A 24708-nucleotide genomic window follows, 5' to 3' on the forward strand; every position below is an offset into this window, starting at 1 on the left:
GAAGCTGGATATATTGGGAATAAGTGAACTTAGAGGACAGGAATGGGCTATTTTCAGTCAGGGGACTATATGGTGTATTACTCAGGACATGAGACAAGTCGAAAAAATGGAGTATCTTTCTTACTCAGGAAAAAGATGGCTAGGTATGTATTGGGTTATAATCCAGTGAGTGACAGAATCATTTCTCTCAGAGTGAGTGAACATCCAATGAATATGACCATCATTCAGGTTTATGCACCTACTACAGAGGCATCAGAAAAAGACATTGAAGAATTTTATGGCAAGTTACAAGAAGTGATAGATGCAACACCAAAGCGAGATTTATGGCTACTTATTGGAGATTGGAATGCAAAAGTGGGAGAGACTGAGGAACAAGGAATAACAGGTCATTTTGGTTTAGGTATTCGAAACACTGCAGGGAAGAGACTAGTTGAGTTTTGTGCAGAGAATTCTTTCTTTGTTGCTAACACCTACTTTAAACAGCACAAAAGAAGATTGTAAACATGGGTATCACCTGATGGACAACACAGAAATCAAATTGACTATATACTTGGACAAAGAAGATGGATAAGTGCAATTCAGTCTGTCAAGACTTTTCCAGGTGCAGATTGTGGAACAGACCATGAGTTATTAGTGGCTACGATACAAGTGAAGCTACAGAAGCTGAAAACATCACAAATGTCTATCAGATATGATCTTGGAAACATACCAGCTGAATACAATATTAGCATAGAGAACAGATTCAACACACTCAATTTGTATGAAAGAGAACCAGATGAACTATGGGAAGAGATTAAAGATATAATTAAAACAGAAGCAAAGAAGAATATCCCAACAGTTTGTAAGAAGAAGTAGTCCAAATGGCTGTCAGAAGATGCCATCAAACCTGCTCAGGAAAAGAGGAAGAAGGCCACAGGAAATTTTCAGGAAGTATGGCATTTGAATGTAGAGTTTCAATGACAAGCCAGAAGAGACAAGGGAAAATACTTTAACCAGGAATGCCAAACAAATAGAAGACCAAAACAAGAAAAGAAAAATAAGAGATCTTTTCAAAAAGATCAGAGAACTAACAGGAAATTTAGTGCCAAGGTGACAATATTGAAAAGTAAACACAAAGGATATCTTACAGAAACTACAGACATCAAAGAAAGATGGAAAAGAGTATACAGAAGACCTTTACAGAAAGGACTCCAAAATTACTGAGAAATTTGAAGAGCAGAATTATACACAGGAACCAGTACCAGTGGAGAGTGAAGTGAGGTAGGCACTGCAACAGATATCCAGTAAGAAAGCACCAGGAGGAGATGGAATACCCATTGAACTGCTCAAAGCTCTGGGAGAAGAAGCAGTTAAAATTTTAATAGCTCTATGTCAGCAAATGTGGATCAAACTACATGGCCTAGAGAATGGAAAAAATCAGTTTATATACCTTTATTGAAGAAAGGCAATGCAAGAGAGTGCAAAAATTACAGAACTATAGCATTGATTTCTCATGCAAGTAAAGTCTTACTTAAGATCATTCAGAAAAGACTGGAACCATTCATGAAGAGAGAAATGCCAGATGAACAGGCAGGATTTCGGAAAGGCAGGGGAACAAGAGATCAAATTGCCAATGTGAGATGGATAATAGAAAGAGCACAGGAATATCACAAGAATGTCTACATTTGTTTCCTTGACTATAGCAAGATAACTAATATTTAAGGAATTGACAGCGTATACTAGAAATATAGATTAAATAAACTTTAATATATACTTTCCGATATTTCGGCGAACATCACGTTGCCATCTTCTTGGGAACTTACTACAAAGACACGTGCACACAAGTACTAATAACAGCAAATGAGACTGAAGCTAGGAAGCTAGCATTTTCCTAAAGTCCTGATGGTGCCCCCTGGTGGGCTATATTGGTAGTTCTTGGCCTTTGGGCTGAAGTTCTTCTGATAAAAGTTTCCCAAATTTGGGGTAGTTTCATGCATCCAAATTTGTTGAGGTTTGGCATGTTCCTAAGGGCCGAGGCTGATTCCATGAATAGTCTTTCATACTTGAACTTGCTGCGGTGTATTACTGTGGCTTTCTTCCATCTTATTCTGTGGTGAGTATCCAGAGCGTGGTCTGCAAGCCCAGAGTGGCTGTACTGGTGAAATCGGATGTAATCCTTGTGTTCTGAGATTCTGATGTTTGCTGTCCTGCCTGTTTGGCCAAAGTAGGACAGTTTACAGCTGCAAGGGACCTGGTATACACCAGGTATGTCTAGGGGAAGTGGTTGGTCTTTGGTGGAGCGGATAAGGGATGCCAGTTTTCTATGTGGTCTGTAACAAGTGGTCAAGTCATGTTTTTTTAAGATTTTATTGATTTTTTCCGAGGTGCCTCTGATGTAGGGAATAGTGATGGATTTAGAGTAATCTTTTTTGTGAAGGGGAGGGGGTGGTGGGTTGTGGATAACTGGGTTAAGTATTTTTTGGATTTTTTGGAGGGGGTAGCCATTGGCTGAGAAAGTGTCACGGATGTGATTTAGTTCAGTGGTTAGGGCTTGATCATTAGAACAGATTATTTTTGCCCTGTTGAATAATGTTTTAATAACTCCATATTGTTGTGAGGGGGAGGATTGTTGGTGAATGTATCTGCCTGTATGGGTGGGTTTTCTATAAACTGAGAAAACCAAGGTTCCATCAGGTTGGCGGGTGACTAGTGTGTCTAGGAAGGGGAGGTTGTTTTCCTCTTTTTCCAGGGTGAATTTGATTCTAGGGTGTTGGTTGTTCAAGTGTGTTAGGAAGGAGAGGAGTGAATCCGGGCCATGTGGCCAAATAGCGAAAACATCATCAATGTAGCGAAGCCATATGGTAGGTTTTTGTGGGGCTGAGTTTAAGGCTTTCTCTTCAAACATCTCCATGAAGAAGTTGGCCAAGGGTGGGGAAAGTGGTGAACTTCAGCCCAAAGGCCAAGAACTACCAATATAGCCCACCAGGGGGCACCATCAGGACTTTAGGAAAACGCTAGCTTCCTAGCTTCAGTCTCATTTGCTGTTATTAGTACTTGTGTGCATGTGTCTTTGTAGTAAGTTCCCAAGAAGATGGCAACGTGACGTTCGCCGAAATATCGGAAAGTATATATTAAAGTTTATTTAATCTATATTTCTAGTATATGCTGTCAATTCCTTAAATATTAGTTATCATGTTTAACCAGCGTATAAGCCTCTCAACAAGAATAATGACTATAGCAAGGCTTTTGACTCTGTAGATCATGTGAAACTGTGAAATGTGTTAAGAACAATGGGAGTCCCAGAGCATTTCATTATCATTCTGAGAAATCTTTATTATGAACAAGAAGCTACTGTCCAAACAGATCTTGGAGAAACTGAGTATTTCACAATAGGTAAAGGGGTGCGACAAGGATGTATTTTATCTCAATAGCTGTTTAACTGTACAGCGAATAAATTTTAAGAATGGCAGGGCTGGAGGAGTCTTCAGTTGGAATTAAAATTGGTGGAAAAAATATTAATAATTTGAGGTATGCAGATGATACCACCTTGCTAGCAGAATGCAAAGAAGATTTGAAGAAACCTATTATGAAAGTTAAAGAAGAAAGTGCTAAATATGGTCTTACACTTAACCTCAAAAAGACAAAAGTTATGGCAACATATGAACTTAATGATTTTGAAGTAGATGGGGAGAAAATGGAAGCAGTTAACAATTTTGTGTTCCTAGGATCTTGAATTGATAAAGATGGTTATTGTACCGAAGAAGTTGGAAGAAGATTATTACTCGGGGAAAAAAAGCAATGACAAATTTAAAGATAAAGATATTAGCCTCACAACAAAAATCAGAACTGAGAAAGCAATGGTATTCCCTGTGGTGCTGTATGGATGTGAAAGTTAGATCCTGAGAAAAAGTGAAAGAAGAAAGATAGATGCATTTGAATTATGGGTTTGGAGACGCTTACTAAGAATACCATGGCCTGCAAAGCAAACCAATAAATTGGTGATCACAGCTTCAAGGGAGCAATAAAGCCAGATTGCTCCCTTGAAGCTATGATCATCAAGCAAAAATTGTCATACTTCAGACATATTATACGAGCAAATGACAGTCTGGAGAAGATGATGATGCTTGGTAAAGTTGATGGAAGCAGGAGAAGAGGAAGACCAAAAATTAGATGGATGGATGGATGGAGTTAAAGAAACAACTGGAGTGCGCTTGGAAGTTCTGAAAGACATGGTCAGGGACAGATCGGAATGGAGAGTGTATGTTCATGGAGTCGCCAGGAGTCGGAAATGACTCAGTGGATCTTAACACACACACACACACACCCACACACACACACACACACACCCACACACACACACACACACCCACCCACCCACCCACACACACACACACACACACCCCTGCACTTAAACATGCCTCAATAAAGGTTAAAACTGTAATGTCCCCTTGCCTATCCTTACAGAAAGATGCCATAATGCATCTATCTGTAAGGATATGTGCATTGCATTATGGGATACTAAAGCAATTGATGTGAAGTCAGCCTCCATATATGAGTTGCACTGTTATGAAGCTACTTCATTTGCAAACTTTGTTTGCTTACACTTGGATAAAGGATGAAACCAATAATATAATTTCTTGCCATCTTTAATTTATCATATGGTTGATCTTGATATTTCTGAAGCATTTGATTGGGTCTGGCACATAGCAGCCTGGCAAACAACTGGGTTATCAGTTTTGTCTCTGAATGCTCACCACATGTCATGGTAGATAGTCTCCTCAACTCCCCACCAATGCAGAAGTACTCCAGGAGTTTTACTAACTCTCTTCCTCCTATATAAAAATGACTTACTCTCTCTGGCTTCAAATTGCGGTCATAGCTTTGCTAATGACAGCACATTTTAATCTTTTTCATTTGACAAACCTTGCAGTGCCCAATCATTGGAAGTTTGAATATTTTCGATAACCAATGTTTCTAAATTCTAATCTCCTTCGATTTTTCAGTGGAGCAAGGATAACCTTGTTAGCTTCAATGCTACCAATACATAGTTATAATTTGCTGCAAGAAAACTGGCCTACCTTCACTTCTGATAATTCCCAGATCTCCAATCATCAGATTTCTTCTCATAGGCTGACACAAAAAATAAGATTGTTTGATGTTATCAAGAAGAGGGCAAACTGATTAATAGATAATTCCCCCTCCCCTCTAAGATATTCAGTTTCTTCCTTATGTCTCTTTTACAGATACTTTCATGGACAATGTCTTGCTGAACTGGCCAACATCCATTTACCATTCTAGTTCTAAACTTACTGAACCAACTCTCCTTTCATTCAATTTATTTTTTCCTTTTTTTTGGAGTAGCTCTCTATTTCCCACTCTGCCTTCACTAAAGATTCTAATGTTCAGCTATTCAAAAAACCTATCTACTATTATTTTTTTAATACCTGATCAACATGAAAGGTTATAAGAACTATAACATATCAGTGCTGCATGGATAAGAATAAAGAAGGAACTGGGGAACTTATTCCATCCATACAGGGGACACTGAAATATCTAGTTTACAGATCTAGGTAAACCATACTGAGAAGTGAAGAATCTTATGAATTAAATCATTAGTTTTATGGCTGATGAGGTTCTCTCATAAAGAATAAAGTGAAGGATTATTGAGCAAAGTAGATATTTTAGTCTCGATCAACTCAACAGCATTCATAGCATTTGTCCTATATCAGCTTTTAAAAATGATGATATCTCTGTTCTTTTTAAGAGTGAGAAAAGTTTTCTTTCCTAAAGGACTATCTTTTCAAATTGGTAAAAGATCTAACCCATTTGCAATATTTTTTTAAAAGCATTTCATTGCTTTTTTATACTACTCAAACTTTTGGAATATTATCAGGAATAACATTAAATCCAAAATCTTTTGCAAGAATTTGTTTCAAGAGAGTGTAGCAGGTAATTTGAAAAATTTGACCATTTTTTACTAGTGAAAGTTTCCTTATCATAATGCATTAAAGAATCTACTGAAATGATCCATGTAGTGTAGTTTCCTCAACAGGAACCAAGGTTTAATTTCTATTACACATGGAAATATCTGATCCAAATGAGTACTAGAATATCAAAAATAATACAAAGTCACACTTTGTATTACATATATCCATAGTTCCTAAAAAAACTAAGTACTGAGCAGTGAAAATTGGTCATATTATTTTTGATATTGCATGGTGGCCTGTAAGTACTATGGATTATTATTGTTAATATTAAGAAATACATTTTTCCAAAGAATTTTTAAACAATAGAAATTAATGGCATTAAAAGGAAACCAAAGACCCATGATCTGCCCAGTCATGATTCTTTGTTAGTTATAACTTTGTTACTCATGGGTTAGTAATAATAATTACTAACTTAGCTAACAAACATGGTCCACAGGCACAAATATATACCCCCTCTCTCTCTCTCTCTCCCACCCACCCACCCACAAAAAGAAGAATGCAGAGCAAAAAATCCATTGCTAGTTTCTACATCAAGAGAATCCCAGAAATCATTTCACATGTTGTAAAAAGGTAGGACATACTGACTTTCTTCAAGTCATAAAAAGCTGCTATTCTTTATCTGCTCATCAAAATGATCCTTTCCATCATCTAAACCATCCTGGGTCCATTGCATCCCTTGCTACTACAAACTATCTTATTTTGGACAAAGGCAAGCCAGAAGAACAGCTAATATATATATATATATATATGGAGGGACAGAGAATCCATGTCCATTACCTGCTACATCTGGATATAGATGACTAATTAACAGAACCCCTCTCCCTTTGTATAGAAGCAAATATAAATCAGAGAGATTTCTAGAATCTGCCATGGCAATACAATATTGGCATAATTTATTATGCTAAATAAATTTAGTAACTATCATTTCTGAACATGTTTTCTCCATAAACATCAGTCAGCATGGCATTCATCACCACGATTTTTTTTTAATGTGCAAATTGTAGTTTATGTATTTTTATAAGTGTGAAATAGAAACTAAACAGTTACTCAAAAGAACCGAACTTTTGAGTAACTAAAATTAAACTACAGATATGAAAGTTGAGAAATAGTAGAGAGAACAGATATCAAGAGAAGAATCATATTAAAAATAAAGATATAAGCAAAGAACCTGACATTATTAATATTCAAGAATGTTTAAATCAAGATAATCTAAGATGGTCTAGCTACTTAAACAAAATGGGTGATGAAAAACTAGCAAAAACAGCTGTTTGAAGCAAAAATCATTTCAAAAACAGAAAAAAAGGTCCTAGAGGAAAACCAAGATATGTTAGTTGATGTTGTTAGGAATGCTTTAGAAGATTAAGAGCTATAATCAAATCCTTGATATAACAAATAACAGGTTCATTTGGAAGACAATGGCTGATAACTAAGGAACTAACCAAGAAATATTATGTTAGACCATCCTGACATCAATTATAATGCTCCTGAATATATATCTGAAAATAATGAGGACAAAATTGCAAATTAAACATGCAGCCACTCACAGTGTGTTAATTACTAACATTTATAACTACTATTACCATTTCTATTCCTTTAATTATAAAAAGATTGAAATAATGCCCAGAAAGCTGCTATCCCATAAGGTGGATGCATGGTGAACATAAAGTAAGCTTCATGAGAATTCCACATCTACTCAAATTCAGCTTATTTCTTTATCAGATGATTGTTATATGTTGCTCAATCACAATAATAAAAGTGTAATAAATTTAGTTTAATCCTTTACCCAAGTGTAGGCAAACAAAGGTTTGCACCTGAAGTAGTTAAGGACTGAGGCAACTTGTAGCAAAGGTGGACCAAGCTCTCATCACTCCTTGTCAGAATCTCCCATAATGCAAAGCACATCTTCTTGCAGACATGTAGAAAGCTATTCATTAAGGGAAGAGACTACCCAGACTAGTTTCGACTTTTATTGAGGTCTCGTCAGTGGGAGGCAGACTCAGAAGTGGTGATACTAAGGCAGAAGCAATGGAGAGGTCATATTTACTTATACGAGTTGCCAAAAGGTGTACCACCTTATTATTAATTTACTCTGGATTTAGAGAAAAAAAAAGATGTTGGAAGTTTATTTTCCACTTGGTTAGACTAATAAATTTAGTTTAATCTTTTATTGCATATTGCATTTAATCCTTAATGCATAGCTTTATTACATGTCCGCAAGGAGATGTGCTTTGCATTATGGGAGATACTGAGACAAAGAGTGACGAGAGCTTGGTCCACCTTTGCTACGAGTTGCCTCAGTCCTGAACTACTTTAGGTGCAAACTTTGTTTGCCTACACTTGGGTAAAGGATTAAACTAAATTTATTATAGCCTAACCAAGTGGAAAATAAACTTCCAACCAAATAATAAAACTCTACTTATGGCAACCATATAATATCATCCAAACTGGGACATTTTTAAGAGTGAAGAGATTGGGGGTAAAATAATTAAAATTATATAATATTTTGAAATATTCATTAATATTGATATGTTGGTTTCAATCTATGAAGCTATAAAATAGTGCTATTAAAAAAACAATTTAAAAAATGCAACTCTTTCTAAAGAAAATAAAAACCACACATGCCAGTGATGTACGTTAAAGCAAAATAATAAATTACATTTTATTAATTATCTAAACATTAAAAAATAACAAAAGCAAAATTATTGTTTTTGATAAATATTCATATAATCGGGTGTATCTATCTCTAAAAATGAAAAATGTACTGATTTGTCTATATAAAGCCATTACATTATAACTAACCTTTTGCTTATTGTGAAATACTAAATACCCCACTGCACATATAATTATTGCACTTAAGAGGTAAAAAAAGAAATGGTTATCTTCTCCTTCAGTATACATATCTGGGTTGATGGGACCATTTTCACCATGTTTTACTAGAGGCTTGTCCTCAGATATCTTTTCTTGTATTTTTTTCTTTTGCTCTGTTTGGTCTGAAACTCTTGAATCTGGTGGTACTCTGGATGTATCGTCATCTTCATCATCAGCATTCAAATTTGAACCTAAAAGAATTAAATTATCAATAAATCAAATATATTATATTAAAATAAACTGAAAGTGCATGAATAATCACTTCAAATGCTTCTGAATACTTAATATAGGAAATAATTTCATGATAAGTAGCAACAGCAAACCTCTAATTCTACACAATGCACGAAGAAAAAAGATTCATATTCATTTTAAGTAAAATATGAAAAGAAAACTCTCCTGTTCATAAATATAAAAAAAACATGCTTAACACAAATTACCAACACTTTTGTTAAACTTTTCTAGTGTTATTTTCCAGTTGCTCATGCTATATATATATATATATATATATATATAAAATAAATCCGAGGGTTCAATATGAAGAAGACAAAAAGATTAAACTATTACGTGCTGACTAGGTATTGCACAACTTCACCAAAAGGCACAAACTGTTAATTTCAGTCCATTTCCATAAGAAAAACAAGGCTAATAAGCAGGGATCCCATATGTCCCGGTTTTATTACTTCTGTCCCGCTGTCCCGATATGTTTAGTTCGGGATGCTAAATGTCCTGGATTTTTTAGAATATAAAAATATTAACATTACTAATAAGAATAGGTACAAGTCGTAATATTTTTGGGTGCTTTTAAAAATGTATGTTTACAAAACAAAAAGCAGACATATTTATTTTGTAGTTCGGTGAATTACTAGAATGTTAGCTCCACCCTTACTATCAGTTGCCCCATGTTGCACTACCATATGGACTATCCAGGTATTTGCTTACGCTTGGACTCGCCGAACTTTATATAGTTTCTATATTCGGCACGAAACAATATGGGATGTAATATCCCTTAACTTAAATAATTTCACACCACTGAATTGAAGCCTTTGGCTCTTCATATAATTAGTAATTCAGAATGTTAAAAATTTTGGGAAAACGATTTAGTTCCATACATTTCATTCGGCCGGAAAAAAGAATGTCAGAATGAGGGAGACAGTCGCCCAGCTGAATGTTTAACTAATTGCAACAACGGCATCTATTTCATTCGTCTGGTCAGCCGTAAATGTTTAGCAATCTTTTGTCTCAAGCTTTGTTTGCATAGCGTACGATATCCGACGGTCCGAAATGTTTCTCATTGATCAACATGTTTTTGAATATTAATGTGCCACGATAGTTCATTTTCTTTCAACCAATGAGAAACATTTGGGACTGTCGGATATCATAAGCTATGCGAACTAAGCTTCACGCGTCAGGTGCTAAACTGTTTTTATATCTCTACAACCTAGTTTTGAACTGTTCATTTCGTATACGTAAGAGAAAATTTATTTCTCTTAACCCTTAATTCTACAAAATTTGTGTCCTGGTTTTTTGTTTTCAAAAAATGGGATCCCTACTAATAAAAGACCTCCGAATATGGGGTGTTAGAAAAATAAACAATAACAACAAAAAGAAGGAAGGTGTTTTTGTGTTGTGAAGTATGTATTTGTATAGTAAAATACGATTTCAAAATATAAACAAAGTTGGCATGAAGCAACATATAAATGATTTAAAAAAAAAAAAAAAAAAGGGCTTCATTTGAAAACACTGAAAAACTACTAAATGAATGATTACAAACAGCTACTGTTTCCTTATAGCCAAGGCAAAAGTGACTGTTTTTAAATTTTTAAAACAAGTTTCAGAAGTGATTGAGAGCTTTTGAAAATACAGTACATATTTTGTCAAAAGTTGCTTTGAGATTGCACAACTGCCAAGGGTTTGTATACTTCCCTATCATTAGTAATTTTGATGTTTAAGGTTTTTGTTAGCCTGATAGGTATTTCAAACTGTTGGCTCTCATCAAAGACCAAACAGAAACCCTCTATGCTGGCTCAGTAAACTCTCAATCAAATAATGCAATACCAAGGGCATCTTATTCTAAGGGGTTGTATTTTCATAGGCTATCAATTATTTTTATAACTTTGCAAGTTTAAGACTTATGATGAAGCCTTTTAGTCTCTTTTTTTCAAATCTTATATCTATGCATTAATTGAGAATTCAGTTATGAAAAATTCATAACGTTTAAAGATGAGCTACCATGATATTCAGAATGACTGGTCTGTGATGAGAAACAAAAGGAGTAAAAACCATTGAAAACACTAATAAAAGGTGAATCTCTGAGTTATGAACATAGCATAATCAAGATAACTTGTACCAAAGGTCTGTGTTTTTATAAACTTTTGAGTGCTTTTGAAACGTAAAAAAAAATATCCATTGTAGTTGTTTCCACCTATCTTGTGGTTTCAATGCAAACACTGTTTACCTTTGAAACTGCAGTGAATATTTATTATTGGTTTATTTATTAAAAAAATGCTTTATTATTATTATTACAACAGTTTCCATGGTGTCAGCAGATTCATCATGGGAGATAAATGATCTTAGAAAGGAGGCAGGAAGTCTTAGAAAAGATGATTTATACTAGGTATAGATATAGCTAGCCCTACAGAGATACTTAAATCTGAATCAATGCAGAAGTAATTTTCCATACACAAGCAGCAAAATGGTGTACACCACCCTACTATTAAAATACTCTGGATACAACAGAAAGCTTTTTTTTTTTGCTTGGTTAGAAAGTAAATAACACTAGACATTCTATTCTTGCTTTAATCCTTTACTCAATCATAAGCAAACTAAATTATACTCTTGTCCAGTATAACTTATTTATTACACTAAAAAATCTGCAACTATCTCTTATATCTTATTACTTGTATATGGCAAATGCTTACTTTCAGTATCTCCATTGGTTTAGCTCTGATGAGACTTCAATAAGGATTGAAACTAGTTTGGATAACAATCTTTTCCATATGCATAGATATACATGTCCCAAAGGAAGTATGCTGTGCATTATGGGATACTGAAGCAACTGACACAAAGCAGCTTCTATATATATAGAAGCTAGTTGTGAAGATGCTAATATGAAAACTTGTTTCTTAATGCTTGGATAAAAGTTGAAAAACTATAATTTCTTGTCTAGCATAATTTACTTAGCACAATGTTGGGAATGCTCCAGCATTCTCAACACATTCTAGCAATACATTCCTAGAAGTTTGCGTGTCATCTCACTAACTTAAATGCCTCTATCCTATCACTTCTAAAGATTTTCATTATGACATAGAAATACTGGAGACTAGGTGACAGAATCTGAGAACAATCCATGTGTGGACTGAACAAAGACATATTATAGCACAACCATCACCTTAACCTTACTTGGTACATTGCAAGTGCTGAGAAGACCACACATCACATGACAAGTAAGGTTAAGATGACAAATCCTAGATTGTGAATCTGATTCACTTCCTGAAGTACAACTACCACTCATCTGTCTAACTAAAAAATGTCTATTCAACTCTTTCTGAAGGGAATTAACATGAGCAACACTCCTAATGATACTCTCCAATATGCACCAGCAGTGTACCACAAGGTGCTGTTCTTACACCCTTACTTTTAAATTATTTGTTAATGATGGTGTACATGAATTGACTAGGGATCTTCAGTTGTTTGGTGAAGATCCCTACACAGAATTATAAATAGCAGTGGACTTGTGAACAAAACAGGCTTGAGAAATTACTTCAGAATGGCCCACAAACCCATTGTTTAATATTACACTTTCTTTAAAAAAATTGCTTTTGGGCACTAGTTCCTCAAGAACATCCTTACTACTTATTTTATTAATTGCCTTTTTCACGACATTGGCATGATATTACACTTTACATGCCTCTAACCAATGAAAGGTTGTAAAAACCTGACAATGTCATTGATATAAAGGTTAAACAATATAGGTCTCAGTACTGTGTAATAGAGGTAACAAGAGGTTCAAGAGTTTCGGATTTGGTTATAGCATCACAAGAGTTGATAATAACTGACATGACATCTCTCCCACCAGTTGGAGAGAGTGACCATATGGTTCTGACTTGGAAAATGAATAGACATGCAGGAGTATCAAAGAGATGGGAGCGTATGTGGAATATAAGGCAGGTGATTATAATAGTCTAAGATGTCAAGTTGGGGAAGTTTCATAGAGGGAGGAATTGGAAGACCAGGATATCATTAGCGCGTGGGAAATTGTGAAAGAATATTTGTTAGCAGCAATGGTAAGTTGTATACCATGAGTGAAGAAGGGGACACAATTTGGAATAAATGGATGACAAACAATATTAAGCAGGAATTGCATGTGAAAAAGAGGCTATGGAAGAGATATAAGGAGACAGGTGAAGAGAAGATGCATGAAGAATATAAGACACAGGCCAGAAGAGTGAATAGTATGGTAAGGAAGGCAAAACTGGAATATGAGAAGAGATTGGCCCTAAGATCCAAAGAAAATCCTAGGGAATTTTTTAGATATGTGGCCAGCAGGAGGAGAAATGACTGTGGAAGAATGATATTGCAGGATAAAAATGGGAATAGAGTGACTGATGCAGAGGACATAGTGGAATTGTTCAATGAACACTTTATTGGAGTATTTCATCCTGGAGGAGTCAGTTTTAATACTAGAGGGATAGGGCAGGTTCGAGATTTAGAGGTACAGGAGAGTATGTTTCAAATACTGAGTACTCTGGATGTCAGTAAATCTATGGGACTGGATGGTATTTCACCACAAGTTTTGAGAGAATGTGCTAGGGAACCGACAGTGCCTTTGACCTGGCTTTTCAATTAAAGTCTGGCTGTGGGAAAGATGCCCATGGAATGGAAGGAAGGTAAAATAGTGTCATTGCATAAGGGTGATAGCAAACTGGAAGTGTCTAATTATAGGCCAGTTTGCATGTCATCAGTGGTTGTTAAGATCTTGGAGAAAGTAGTGAGGGACCATATACAGCATTGGGTAGATGAGGGTGGTGTTATCCGTGAGAGTCAATATGGATTTGTGAAGGGGCACTCTTGTTTTAGCAATATGCTAGCCTTTTATAATAAAGTTACAAGAGCATTAGATGAGGGAAAGCCATATACTGCTATTTTCTTAGACTTAGCGAAAACATTTGATAGGGTGTCACATGATAAGCTGATATTTAAGTTGCAGCACATTGATATGGATGTCAGATTGGTCAACTGGATTCAGGATTGGCTGTCTGATAGGTATCAGAGAGTTGCATACGTTGAAGCAATATCAAAGAGGTAGAAGGTTACAAGTGGGGTTCCACAGGGCTCAGTACTGGGACCTATATTGTTTATCCTTTATATCAATGACATTGTCCGTGGATTGCAAGGGGATATTCGGTTGTTTGCGGATGATGCGAAGCTGTGAAGGATTATTAGTAATAGTGCAGATGTGGTAGCCCTGCAAGAGGATTTGAATAAGCTATATAGATGGGCAAATGAATGGGGGGTGTCTGTTTAATGCAGCAAAATGTAAGGTCTTGAGGTTTGGGAAACATCGATGGGACGCTGCATACTCTATGGGAGGAGTTATACTGGAGGAAGTAGGGGAGACAAGAGATCTGGCCCGTTGGGGCAGATCTGTTGTCTGAAGAGAATCAGCATGGTGCAGCATGTGCACCATGCTGCACCATGGAAACGGGACTTATCACTCCAGATGACCTTCCATCTGTCGAGGGTGCAATGCCGATGTTCCTTGGCCCATGTAATGCATAGTTTGCGATGCCTGGCCATCATCTTGGGTATCCTTGTTGGTCTCCAGCTGTAGAACCCCAAGGCAAAGCAAAGTATAGTGCATGGTGCATGTGGAAATGGGTTGAATTGCTCCACTGTTGTACTGGTGGGGGGGGGGAGGGGGAGCAGCGCGGCTGTTGCACATCATTGCTGAGATACCATTTGTGACACTTGATGTTCACCTCTTCAAATCAACCATGCATGGCTGACTAATGTGAGCCCTTCTGCCAGATGTCTGTTCATTGTTAATCCTGTCTTGATACACCCTGGATACAGTAGTATGCAAGTAACCAACAAGTGCAGCTGTTTCTGAAATGCTGGCACCTGCCTTCCAGGGTTCCAACTATATCTGCCTGCAGTCAAATTTGCTTATATCACTACATTTTCCCATTATCAGCAAATGTTTTCTGATCACATACAGAGGATAGGCGTGTCCATTTATATTAGCTGCACATGATGTTGATATCACGTGGTACTTCATTATTGTGCTGAATATGTAAATCGGGGATGGGGAGTTCCTAATGCACTCATTGTATATAAATACAGCATTTTCCCCCCCTGAAAACAGGTTTTTGGTGCTAATTCATCAAGGTCCTTTTATATGACATTAATTAGCATGAACATTCATGATGTGACTGTGTAAGGCAATTTCTCTGGCTGTTTAGAATGCATTTAGTTTTGAGAAAGGCCTCTGATAGGATATACATGATTTAAAGATGGGGTTAATACATATTTATAAGCTAAAAAGCATGCCTTTTATGCCTATGTGTATAAATTAAATTTAGTTAAAATCTGATAGCAGCATGACATGCAATTTTTGAAATTTTACAATTTTCAATAGCATAGTAAGTGTCATCACAGTTATCATTGTCAATATTTCCATACAGCACATCTTCAATAAGATAGTGACCTGATTTTTTTTTCTTGCAAAATCCATCAGCTTTGCTTGTAATATTTCTTTTGTAATGTTGTTGCTAAATTTTTTAGTAACTTGTTTATTTTAGAAAGGCATTTTCTTGGAGAAAACTCTACACATAATAAGTTGTTCACAACCTACTATACGAGGTGTGACAATTTAATTCCTGGAATGCACCTGTAAAAAAACCTACATTCGGAACTATACATATATTAGTGGCTACTGTCGCCTTCGAAGTGCATTTATGCATTTATACACTGGTTTAGATGGTGTTCCCATTTTTGGAAACAGGTCTGGAACTATTTTCCAGAATACTCTTGAGTTCCTTTATCACATTATGCTGGATATCAGTGATGTCGGAAAATGTTTGTCCTTTTAGCACAGTTTTTAATTTTGGAAACAGCAAAAAATCACAGGAAACTAAATTGGATGAATAAGCAGGATGACCTAATTCAGCAATCAATTTTTTGGCCAGAAACTCTCTCTCACGATGAGCGCACTACGGCTTGGCACATTGCCATGATGGATGATCAACTTGTCAGGCCACAATTCAGGTCTTTTTCTCCTAACAGAATCTCGTAATCTTTTCAGCACCTCTAAATAGCATTCTTGGTTGAAAGTTTGTCCCTATTCAATTAATTCACAGTGGACTATCCCCTTGTGATCAAAGAAACACATCAGCATGGTCTTGAACTGCAAACATGACATGCATGCTTTTTTTTTTTTTTTGTGTGCGGAATTCAGGGGGGATTTCCACTGCATGCTCTGTTGTTTTGTTTTGGGATCGTACTGGAAGCACCAGATTTCATCACTCATAATTACTCTCGGAAACGTGCTTATTTGCAGAAAGATCAGTCACAACTTGAATCCACTGCTGCTTCTGTTCGTCTGTCAAGATCCGAGGCACAAACTTCACAGAAATCTTTCGCATACCCGATTCTTCAGTGAAAATTACCCTGACTGTTTCTCGATTCATTTGCAATTCATCAGCCATTAATTGCATACTTAATAGTCTGTCAGACTGTACCAAATCTCACACTCTGTTCACATTTGCATCTGTCATTTGTGCTTTTGGCTACCCACTTCTGGGGTCATCATTCACATCTTCTCGTCCATTTTGAATCTCTTATGCCACTCAAAGACACTTGATTTTTCAGAACATCAACATCATATGCCACTTTCAACAGTTCCAATGTCTTAGTAGCAGTTTTGCCGATTTTCACACGCTGCTCCAAATTTCAATCACACATTTTTATGCCAAAGTTTACACACAGATCGCTATTGTTTTTGAAATAGCCAACTAGCAAAGCTCTATTGAATTGAGGTTTATGCACACACATTAGTTAAAAGATGTACAAACACAATTACTCACATGACTACAGCCAAATCACCACATGAGTGATGCCATGTGGCCATTCCAGGAATTAAATTGTCACACCTCATACACCAGTTTCACAATGGGAAGAAAGTTGAGGGGGATAGAAGTAACTTGTTAACATTAAATATGAAGACTTGTAAATTGTGCTCTTAAGGAAATACATAACAGGAAAGACTGTTTCAAATGACAACAACAACAGAAAAAAAATGAATGAAGAGGGATAAAAATTTGAAGCTGAACTGTGAAGGTGTGGATATCGGTTAACTTCTGCATTTCTTCCAACAGATTGAGGGGACAGCAGTACATCAGAATCATGTCAATTCTCATGAACAGTGATAAAGGAAATATTTATAGAAAATGCAATCAGGAGAGAAGTACATATGTTATTATTATTATCATCCTAAGATCCCATGGAGTCAAAGACTCATCTAGGAGGTTCCTTTTGTCATACCACATCTTAAACACACACTCAAATTCTCTGCAGACACCACCATCTTAGACAACTTCCAAGTATGACCCCTTGTTTTTCTCCTACTTCCCCTATATTGAAAAATTTCTTGTGTGTCAATCTTATAAAATCATATAAAATTCTAAGTTTTCATCATATCCCCTCTTCTCTGCCTATCTGCATACCTTAAACCTCATCATCAAATTCCTGCCATGTACCCTCAAGGGGTGTACAGGATATGACAGTACTACATGAAAAAATTACATCATTACTAACTTCCTATCTACAATTTTCCTCCAAATCAGTCTGTTACTTGTCAAGACTCCAACATTATCAGATCTTATATTTCTATCATCTAAGGCACTTTGTACCGTATCAATCCACATATATTTTGGTCTTCCTCTGGGTTGTTTTCCTGCCAACCTGGCAGAGAACACTTGTTTTGCTAATCTTTCCTCTCCCATTCTATTTAAGTGACCATACCACCTGAGATTAGCTCTGCTAACGCATTCCTGGATGCTGACAATGTCAAGTTCTTTCCTAATATCTTTATTTTTAATATGATATTGCCATTGATGCCATCTGTTCACGCCTCTAATCTTTCTCAGGACTCTCATATCTGCGGTCTCTAGTCTTTGGTCAAGTGTTTTACTTCTGACCCAGCTCTCAGATCCATAAGTTAAAACAGGTTTGAACACTGTCTTGTATACAGTTAACAAAGTGTTCCGACTAATTTCTCTCTTATTCCATATGAATTTATTCAATTGACTTCCCACCATACCAGCTTTGCTGATTCTGTTGTCTATTTCTATATTTAATTTACCATCTTCAGTAAAAATCGTGCCTAAGTAGCTAAAATGTTTTACTTGTTCCACAGGTTCTCCATTCACAACACAGTTGACATTTTTCAATGATTCTGCCAATTTTCATTGTCTTTGTCTTTTTATTGCTGACCTTCATGCCATATCTATTACAACAGTTATTCAATTTAGTCAGAGAATCTTGCAGACTTGTAGCGGATTTATTTAGAAGTATAATATCATCCGCATAAAGCAAAGTGCTGACATTAACATTTCCAATTTTGATATCAGGTTTAATACCACTTTCCTTCATAATGTGATCCATATAGATAATGAATAACTGAGGGGATAACGTACATCCTTGTTTCACACCAGATTTAACATTAAACCATCTTCCTCTACTTCCTTCAATTCTAACTGCTGACTTACAACTCAAATAAAGACTAAGTATTGCTTGATATAATGCCCCATTGACACCATATAACTGCAGCGTATTGAATAGCTTCTCTCTTGGGACCTTGTCATATGCCTTTTCCAAATCGACAAAACTTAAATACAGATCTTTGTTATATTCCCATGCTTTCTCGACTATTTGTCGTAAAGATCTGATCCTGACAGCCTCTATTTGGCCTGAATCCAGCTTGTTCTTCACCAAGCTTTTCTTCCACAATTCTTCTTAACCGTTTCTCAAGTATACTTGCATAGATCTTGCCAGGAACACTCAGTAGGGAAATACCTCTGTAATTCTCACATTCAGTTTTATTTCCCTTTTTATATATGGGTACTATGAGAGCTCTACTCCAATCATCGGGAATTCGTCCCTCTGTCCAGGCTTTCTGAACTATGCAGTGCAGCCACTGTAAGACTTTTATACCACCATACTTCAGCATTTCTGGTCGAATATCATCTACTCCTGCTGCCTTTCCACATTTCAAGCCTTTGATGGCTTTTTCTACTTCAAGTATGGATATGTATTCCTGACTGCATGCCTGGTCAGTGTTTTTTTATCACTGTGCTGTCATCACTGCTTATTTCATTTAGCAGTTTTTCAAATTACTCCATACTTCAAGGATATCTTTTTCTCCTGTTTTCATGTCACCTTTATCATCTCTAACTCTTTTTACAGCACTCTTTCCTCCATTCCTAAGCTTTTTCAACAACCTCCAGAATATTTTGCCACTTTCTTGATATTTATTTTCTATATTCTTGCCAAAGTCCTCCCATGACTTTTGTTTAGCTAGTTTTACACACTGTTTAGCTTTTTTACATTTGTCTTTGTATTCTGTAAGAGTAAAAGCTGACTTATTTGCCAGGAACTTTTGATATGCTTTCTTCTTTTCCTTCACTGCCTCTTTAACTTCCTGTGTCCACCAGGGAGTTCTGATTTTTTTATCCTTGCACACAACCTCTCCACATGCCTCTCTGGCAGAATCAATCAATGTTTTCTTCAGAGTTTACCACTGAATCTCCAAGGTTTGATTCCTGTTCTCAAAGTCTTTCATTTTTTCTTGAATAATTTTTGTGTATTTTAGTCTACAGTTCATATCTGAGAGCTGCTCAACTTTTATTCGCTTTAAAACTTTCTTACATGTTATTCTTTTCAATATGAAATTCAATTTTATCCTGCTCAAGACTAAATAGTGATCACTTCCAATTTCAAATCCTCTGTACAATCTGGTGTCCTGCACCAGGGAGAAAACATCACTATCAACAATAACATAGTCAATGAGACTTTTCTTATTCCTAGCCTCTTATCTCCATGTAAATTTGTGCACATTTTTATGTTGGAACATGGTGTATCATGGTATAATGTTTTCTTTATCCAATTCCACTGTCACCGTATTATAAAATGTGAATACATTACTAAGGCAGGACCCACCTTTTACAAAGCCATGCTGCCCCCTATATTCATATCAACCCATTCCTGAACTTCACTCTTAACCAACTTTTCTAATACTTTGACCACCACTCCAGAGATACCAAGTGGTCTGTAATTTGCTACTTCTGTCTTGGCCACCTTTATATAATAGAACTATCTTACCCTCTTTCCGCTCCCTTGGAACCTTTCAAGAGCTGAGACAACTTTGTCAGAGGCACTGCCAGTTCACTTGCACATTCTTGTAGTACACAATCTGACATACTGTCCAGCCTACTGCTGTATTCACATTAATATTATTCAATATACTGAGTGCCTCCAGTTTATCTACCTCAATTCTCACGTCAGTCTGTCATGTCAGCAACCACAAAAGTCACCGCCTAGATGATATACCCTTGCAAAGTAATCACTTAGTAAATGAGCTATTTCTTCTGCTTCTGTCACTTTCCTACCATCAGCAGTGAATGAAGTTATCTATCCTATTCTATTCCCTCAGCTATACAGCTGGTGAGGGTAGCTACATGCTACCATAATAGGGAGATGATAATGAGCAAGGTGGTTTTCCATTGCCTTCCCTACCATAGTACATTTTATGACTGTAGCTGTGTATGTGTTCACAGGACCGGTTTGTCTGTTTTTGACAAATGAAAAACCCTTCACGTCTGTATAAAGACCAGTTAACTCACCTTTAGTTGAAAAGACCAAATAAAGGTTCCTCACGTCACTGATGGGAATCTAACCCAGGTCTTTCCGATCAAAAGGTTTCGCCTATGCTGACTGAGCTACGAAGGCTCCAAAGTAAAGTTATCTTTCCATAATCATTCTTTCTCTTACTTGCTACATAGGAAAATAACTTTTAGATTTACCCCAACTTCCTGTTCACTACCACTCTTACATACCTAACCTCACCAATTTCATGCACGTATAGGCTTAACAATGCAATGCACAGCTTCAATATCTTCAATCCAAAATGCACAACATTAGACTTTGCATCACTGAACTGACAATTTATTCAAGTCCTCACAGTCCTCATGTAGAATTTGAACAAATCTGAACACAAGCCTTAATAATGTTGTAAATAAGTTTTACAACAGACTCTGATATCCATATCTCATAATACTGTAGCATTGATTTAGAAATTGCACCTCTTTTAGGTAAGAGATAAATTTCATTGCTTGGTGTGAGACGACCACTTACCTTATTGGAGGCTGAAGTAGCAGCGGCAGCTTGAAAATGTGCAGGTTTATTTTATTTTAGACAAATTATGGACTCTACAACCTTGTCAGAAATAATTTTAATTTCCCGACGTTTTGACCTTCATATTAAGATCATCATCTGGAGTATACACACACACATATATATATATATATATATATATATATATACAAAGACAAGCTTATATTACATTTCGCTAAAGTATGCTAAAGAGACAATGATTTGATCAATGGGTATTCTACTAGCCTGACCTCATGTGCAAAATTGGATTAAATTAAATTAAAATAAATGAAATAAAATAACTACATCAAAGCTATATTCTATTCAAGATAGCTTCAGGGAAAAATTTTTTTCTATAAATAGTTTTATTACAACAAAAATGATGTCCTAATTTAACATGAGAATTGTTATATTATTGTAGATTTAAGATCCTGGGGTGTATGGAGAGGTAGCACCTTAGTATCGATGTCAGCCGCTGATCTCAGGGTCAGGATGTTGGGCTCTGGTCCTCACATACACTCAACTCTCATTTATGGCTCCAAGAAGTTGGTAGTGCACACCAGTGGCCATACTCTGGTAAACCGCCTCGGCTGGCAGACTAAACTAAGTGAGGATATCAGCAATATAGAATGCTGTAAATAGGGAATGTCACCCTTTATGTGCAGTAAGTCTGGAATGACCAAGATGGCAGAAGAATCCACACTGACTGATCAATGGCATGATAGCAAGATGTGCGGCACATCGAGGGCACACTCCTGACATCTAAGGGACTTGTGGCCAGCCGTCGTGGAAGAGATCGGAGCCTCACCACGTATTTATCCATTGTCAACCATGAAACACACCATGTCACAATATGAAGTTAGAGATGTGGTTGAAACCCCTGCAACCACCAGCTCTTATAGCTACAGGGAGGAAGAGCTTGAAACTGAGAATTGTAAGACAAGAACTACTAAGGTAGTGTATGAAGATAATATCCCAAACCCTCCAGAGAGGATATTCTCAGATGTCCCTTGTCTGAAAACCAGGAGCAATCTCTTGAAAATAGTAACATGGAACGTCAGAACACTCTACAAGGCAGGCAAATTAGATAACCTACTCCAGGAATTAGAAGTGATGAAGGCTGATATTGCAGGTATCAGTGAAGTGAGGTGGACAGATATAGGGATAATAAGAAGAAAAAAATCACACTATAATCTACTCTGGCAGTGACTTACACCTTAATGGAGTAGTGCTTGTTCTAAGTAATAGAATTGCAAAATCTCTACAGGGATATTGGCCCATAAATGACAGAATCATAACAACCCAAAATAACTGCACAACCATTCAACCTGTATATTATCCAAGCATATGTGCCAACCCAAGATCACCCAGATGAAGAGTTGGAGCGATTTTATGAAGACATCCAAACTGCAATCTCCAGTGCTAAGTCAGATGATGTTATTATAATGATGGGTGACCTAAATGCAAAAGTGGGCTCAGAAAAAATCTCATTTTACATGGGAAACCAAGGGCTTGGAATCAGAAATGAAAGAGGTGAAAGATTAATTCAATTCTGTGAAACCAATGACCTAATAATTGCTAACACACAGTTTAAACATCCTCCCAGAAGACTATATACCTGGAAAAGCCCTGGGGACATCTATAGAAACCAAATTGACTATATAATAATAAGCAAAAGATTCCGAAATGCAATAACACAAACAAAAACATATCCTGGAGCAGACATAGGATCGGACCACAACCCAGTGATTGAAAAAATCAAAATAAAACTTAAGATACCAAGCCAACCATTCATAAGAAAAACTTATAATTCAGACTCACTTAACAACCAAGAATTTAAAGACTGCTTTATAAAAGAATTCACAAAATCCCTTAACAAGTCTGACACCACAACTCACACAGAAAATAGAACACCAATTGATGAAATTAACATGAACTGGCAAACATTCAAGAATAGCATCAATGAAGCAGCCAAAAATACACTCCCACAATTAAAAAGGAAAAGGAATAAACCTTGGATGAATGAAAAAATACTGACGTTGATGGAACAAAGAAAAAAGTTAAAGAACAAACCTGAATATAAAAGCATGAATAAAGAAATAAAAAAGAATGCAGGAAAGCCAAAGAGGAATGGATTAAATATAAATGTATAGATATAGAAAACCTTGATAGAAAACACAGAAGTAGAGAAATGCATGAAAAGATCAGAGAAATGACAAGCAGAATAAATACAGCAAACCATGCAAGTGTCATTAGAGACTCAAGAGACCATATTCTAATGGATAAAAAAGAAATCATGGAAAGATGGATTGAATACACAAAGAAATTATATGAACAACAAAGAAATGATATTCCTAAACAGACTGATTTAGAAGGACCATCCATTTTACTCTGTGAAGTTGAAAATGCCATCAGAAAACTAAAACCACATAAAGCTGCAGGAATAGATAACATCTTGGTAGAATGGTTGAGGGCTCTCGATGAAGGAGGACTAAAATTTCTAACAAAATTATGCAATAAAATATATGAGACCGGATTTCTATCCAAAGATATTAATCACTCAATTTTATTTCCAATTCCCAAAAAAAAAGCTACAAGATGTGAAGAGTTCAGGACAATCAGCCTCATTAGTCAAGTATCAAAAGTCCTCCTATACGTTATTTTTGAAAGAAATAAAAGAAAAATAAACATAGAAATAAATGATACATAAAGTGGCTTCAAGGAAAATGTAGGTACAAGAGAAGGTGTTTTCAACGTCAGAACCATCATAGAAAGATATCCAGAAAAACAAAAAGATGTGTACCTCTGCTTTATAGATTACAAAAAGGCATTCAACAATGTCCAACATGAACAATTAATTGAAATCCTTTCAAAAATAGGCATGGATGGAAAAGACATTAGGCTATTAACTAATCTTTACTGGGAACAGACTGCATCTTTGAGAATAAATAGGGAGACCTCAGAAGAATTCTCAGTTCAGAAAGGTGTGAGAAAAAGCTGTCGTTTCTCCGATTCTTTTTAACCTGTACACAGAAGAAATATTTAATAAAATTAGTAACCTCAAAGGAATCACTGTAGGGGGCAGAAATATCAATAACCTAAGATATGCAGATGACACAGTTCTTCTACCTGAAAATAAATATGACCTCAAAACTCTTAAAGATGAAACCCTCAAGTATAGTGAACAGTATGGCCTCAGTTTCAACTTTAAAAAGACAAAAATCATGATAATTTCAAGAGAAAAGGAAAATACCAAAAATATGCATCGATATAAAAGGAAATAAATTGGAACGGACACTTGATCGCAGAGAATGGCAGGACAGAAGATGAAATTAGAAAAAGGACTGAAATTGCAAGGTCAACTTTCAACAGTATGAAAAATCTACTAACATCTAGAGAATTAAATCTGAAAACAATACTAAGAATCTCCAAATGCTACATATGG

The 24708-nt window shown here is 36.1% G+C and overlaps 1 protein-coding gene across 2 annotated transcripts in view; it reads right to left on the bottom strand.

Annotated features, from left to right (window-relative positions):
- Positions 1–24708, bottom strand: part of LOC150099526 (uncharacterized) — a 119987-nt gene that overhangs the window by 27300 nt on the left and 67979 nt on the right. For both annotated transcript variants that reach the window (XM_090404195.1, XM_090404194.1), the window contains one exon: positions 8766–9025. In XM_090404195.1, the coding sequence (XP_090260321.1) occupies positions 8766–9025 (260 nt within the window). The remainder of the gene's footprint in view (positions 1–8765; positions 9026–24708) is intronic.

This window comes from Typopeltis vanoorti, chromosome 14 (genome assembly GCF_054136105.1).
Source record: "Typopeltis vanoorti isolate ZY-2024b chromosome 14, IOZ_Tvanoo_1.0, whole genome shotgun sequence".
NCBI classification, from domain to species: Eukaryota; Metazoa; Arthropoda; class Arachnida; order Uropygi; family Thelyphonidae; genus Typopeltis; species Typopeltis vanoorti.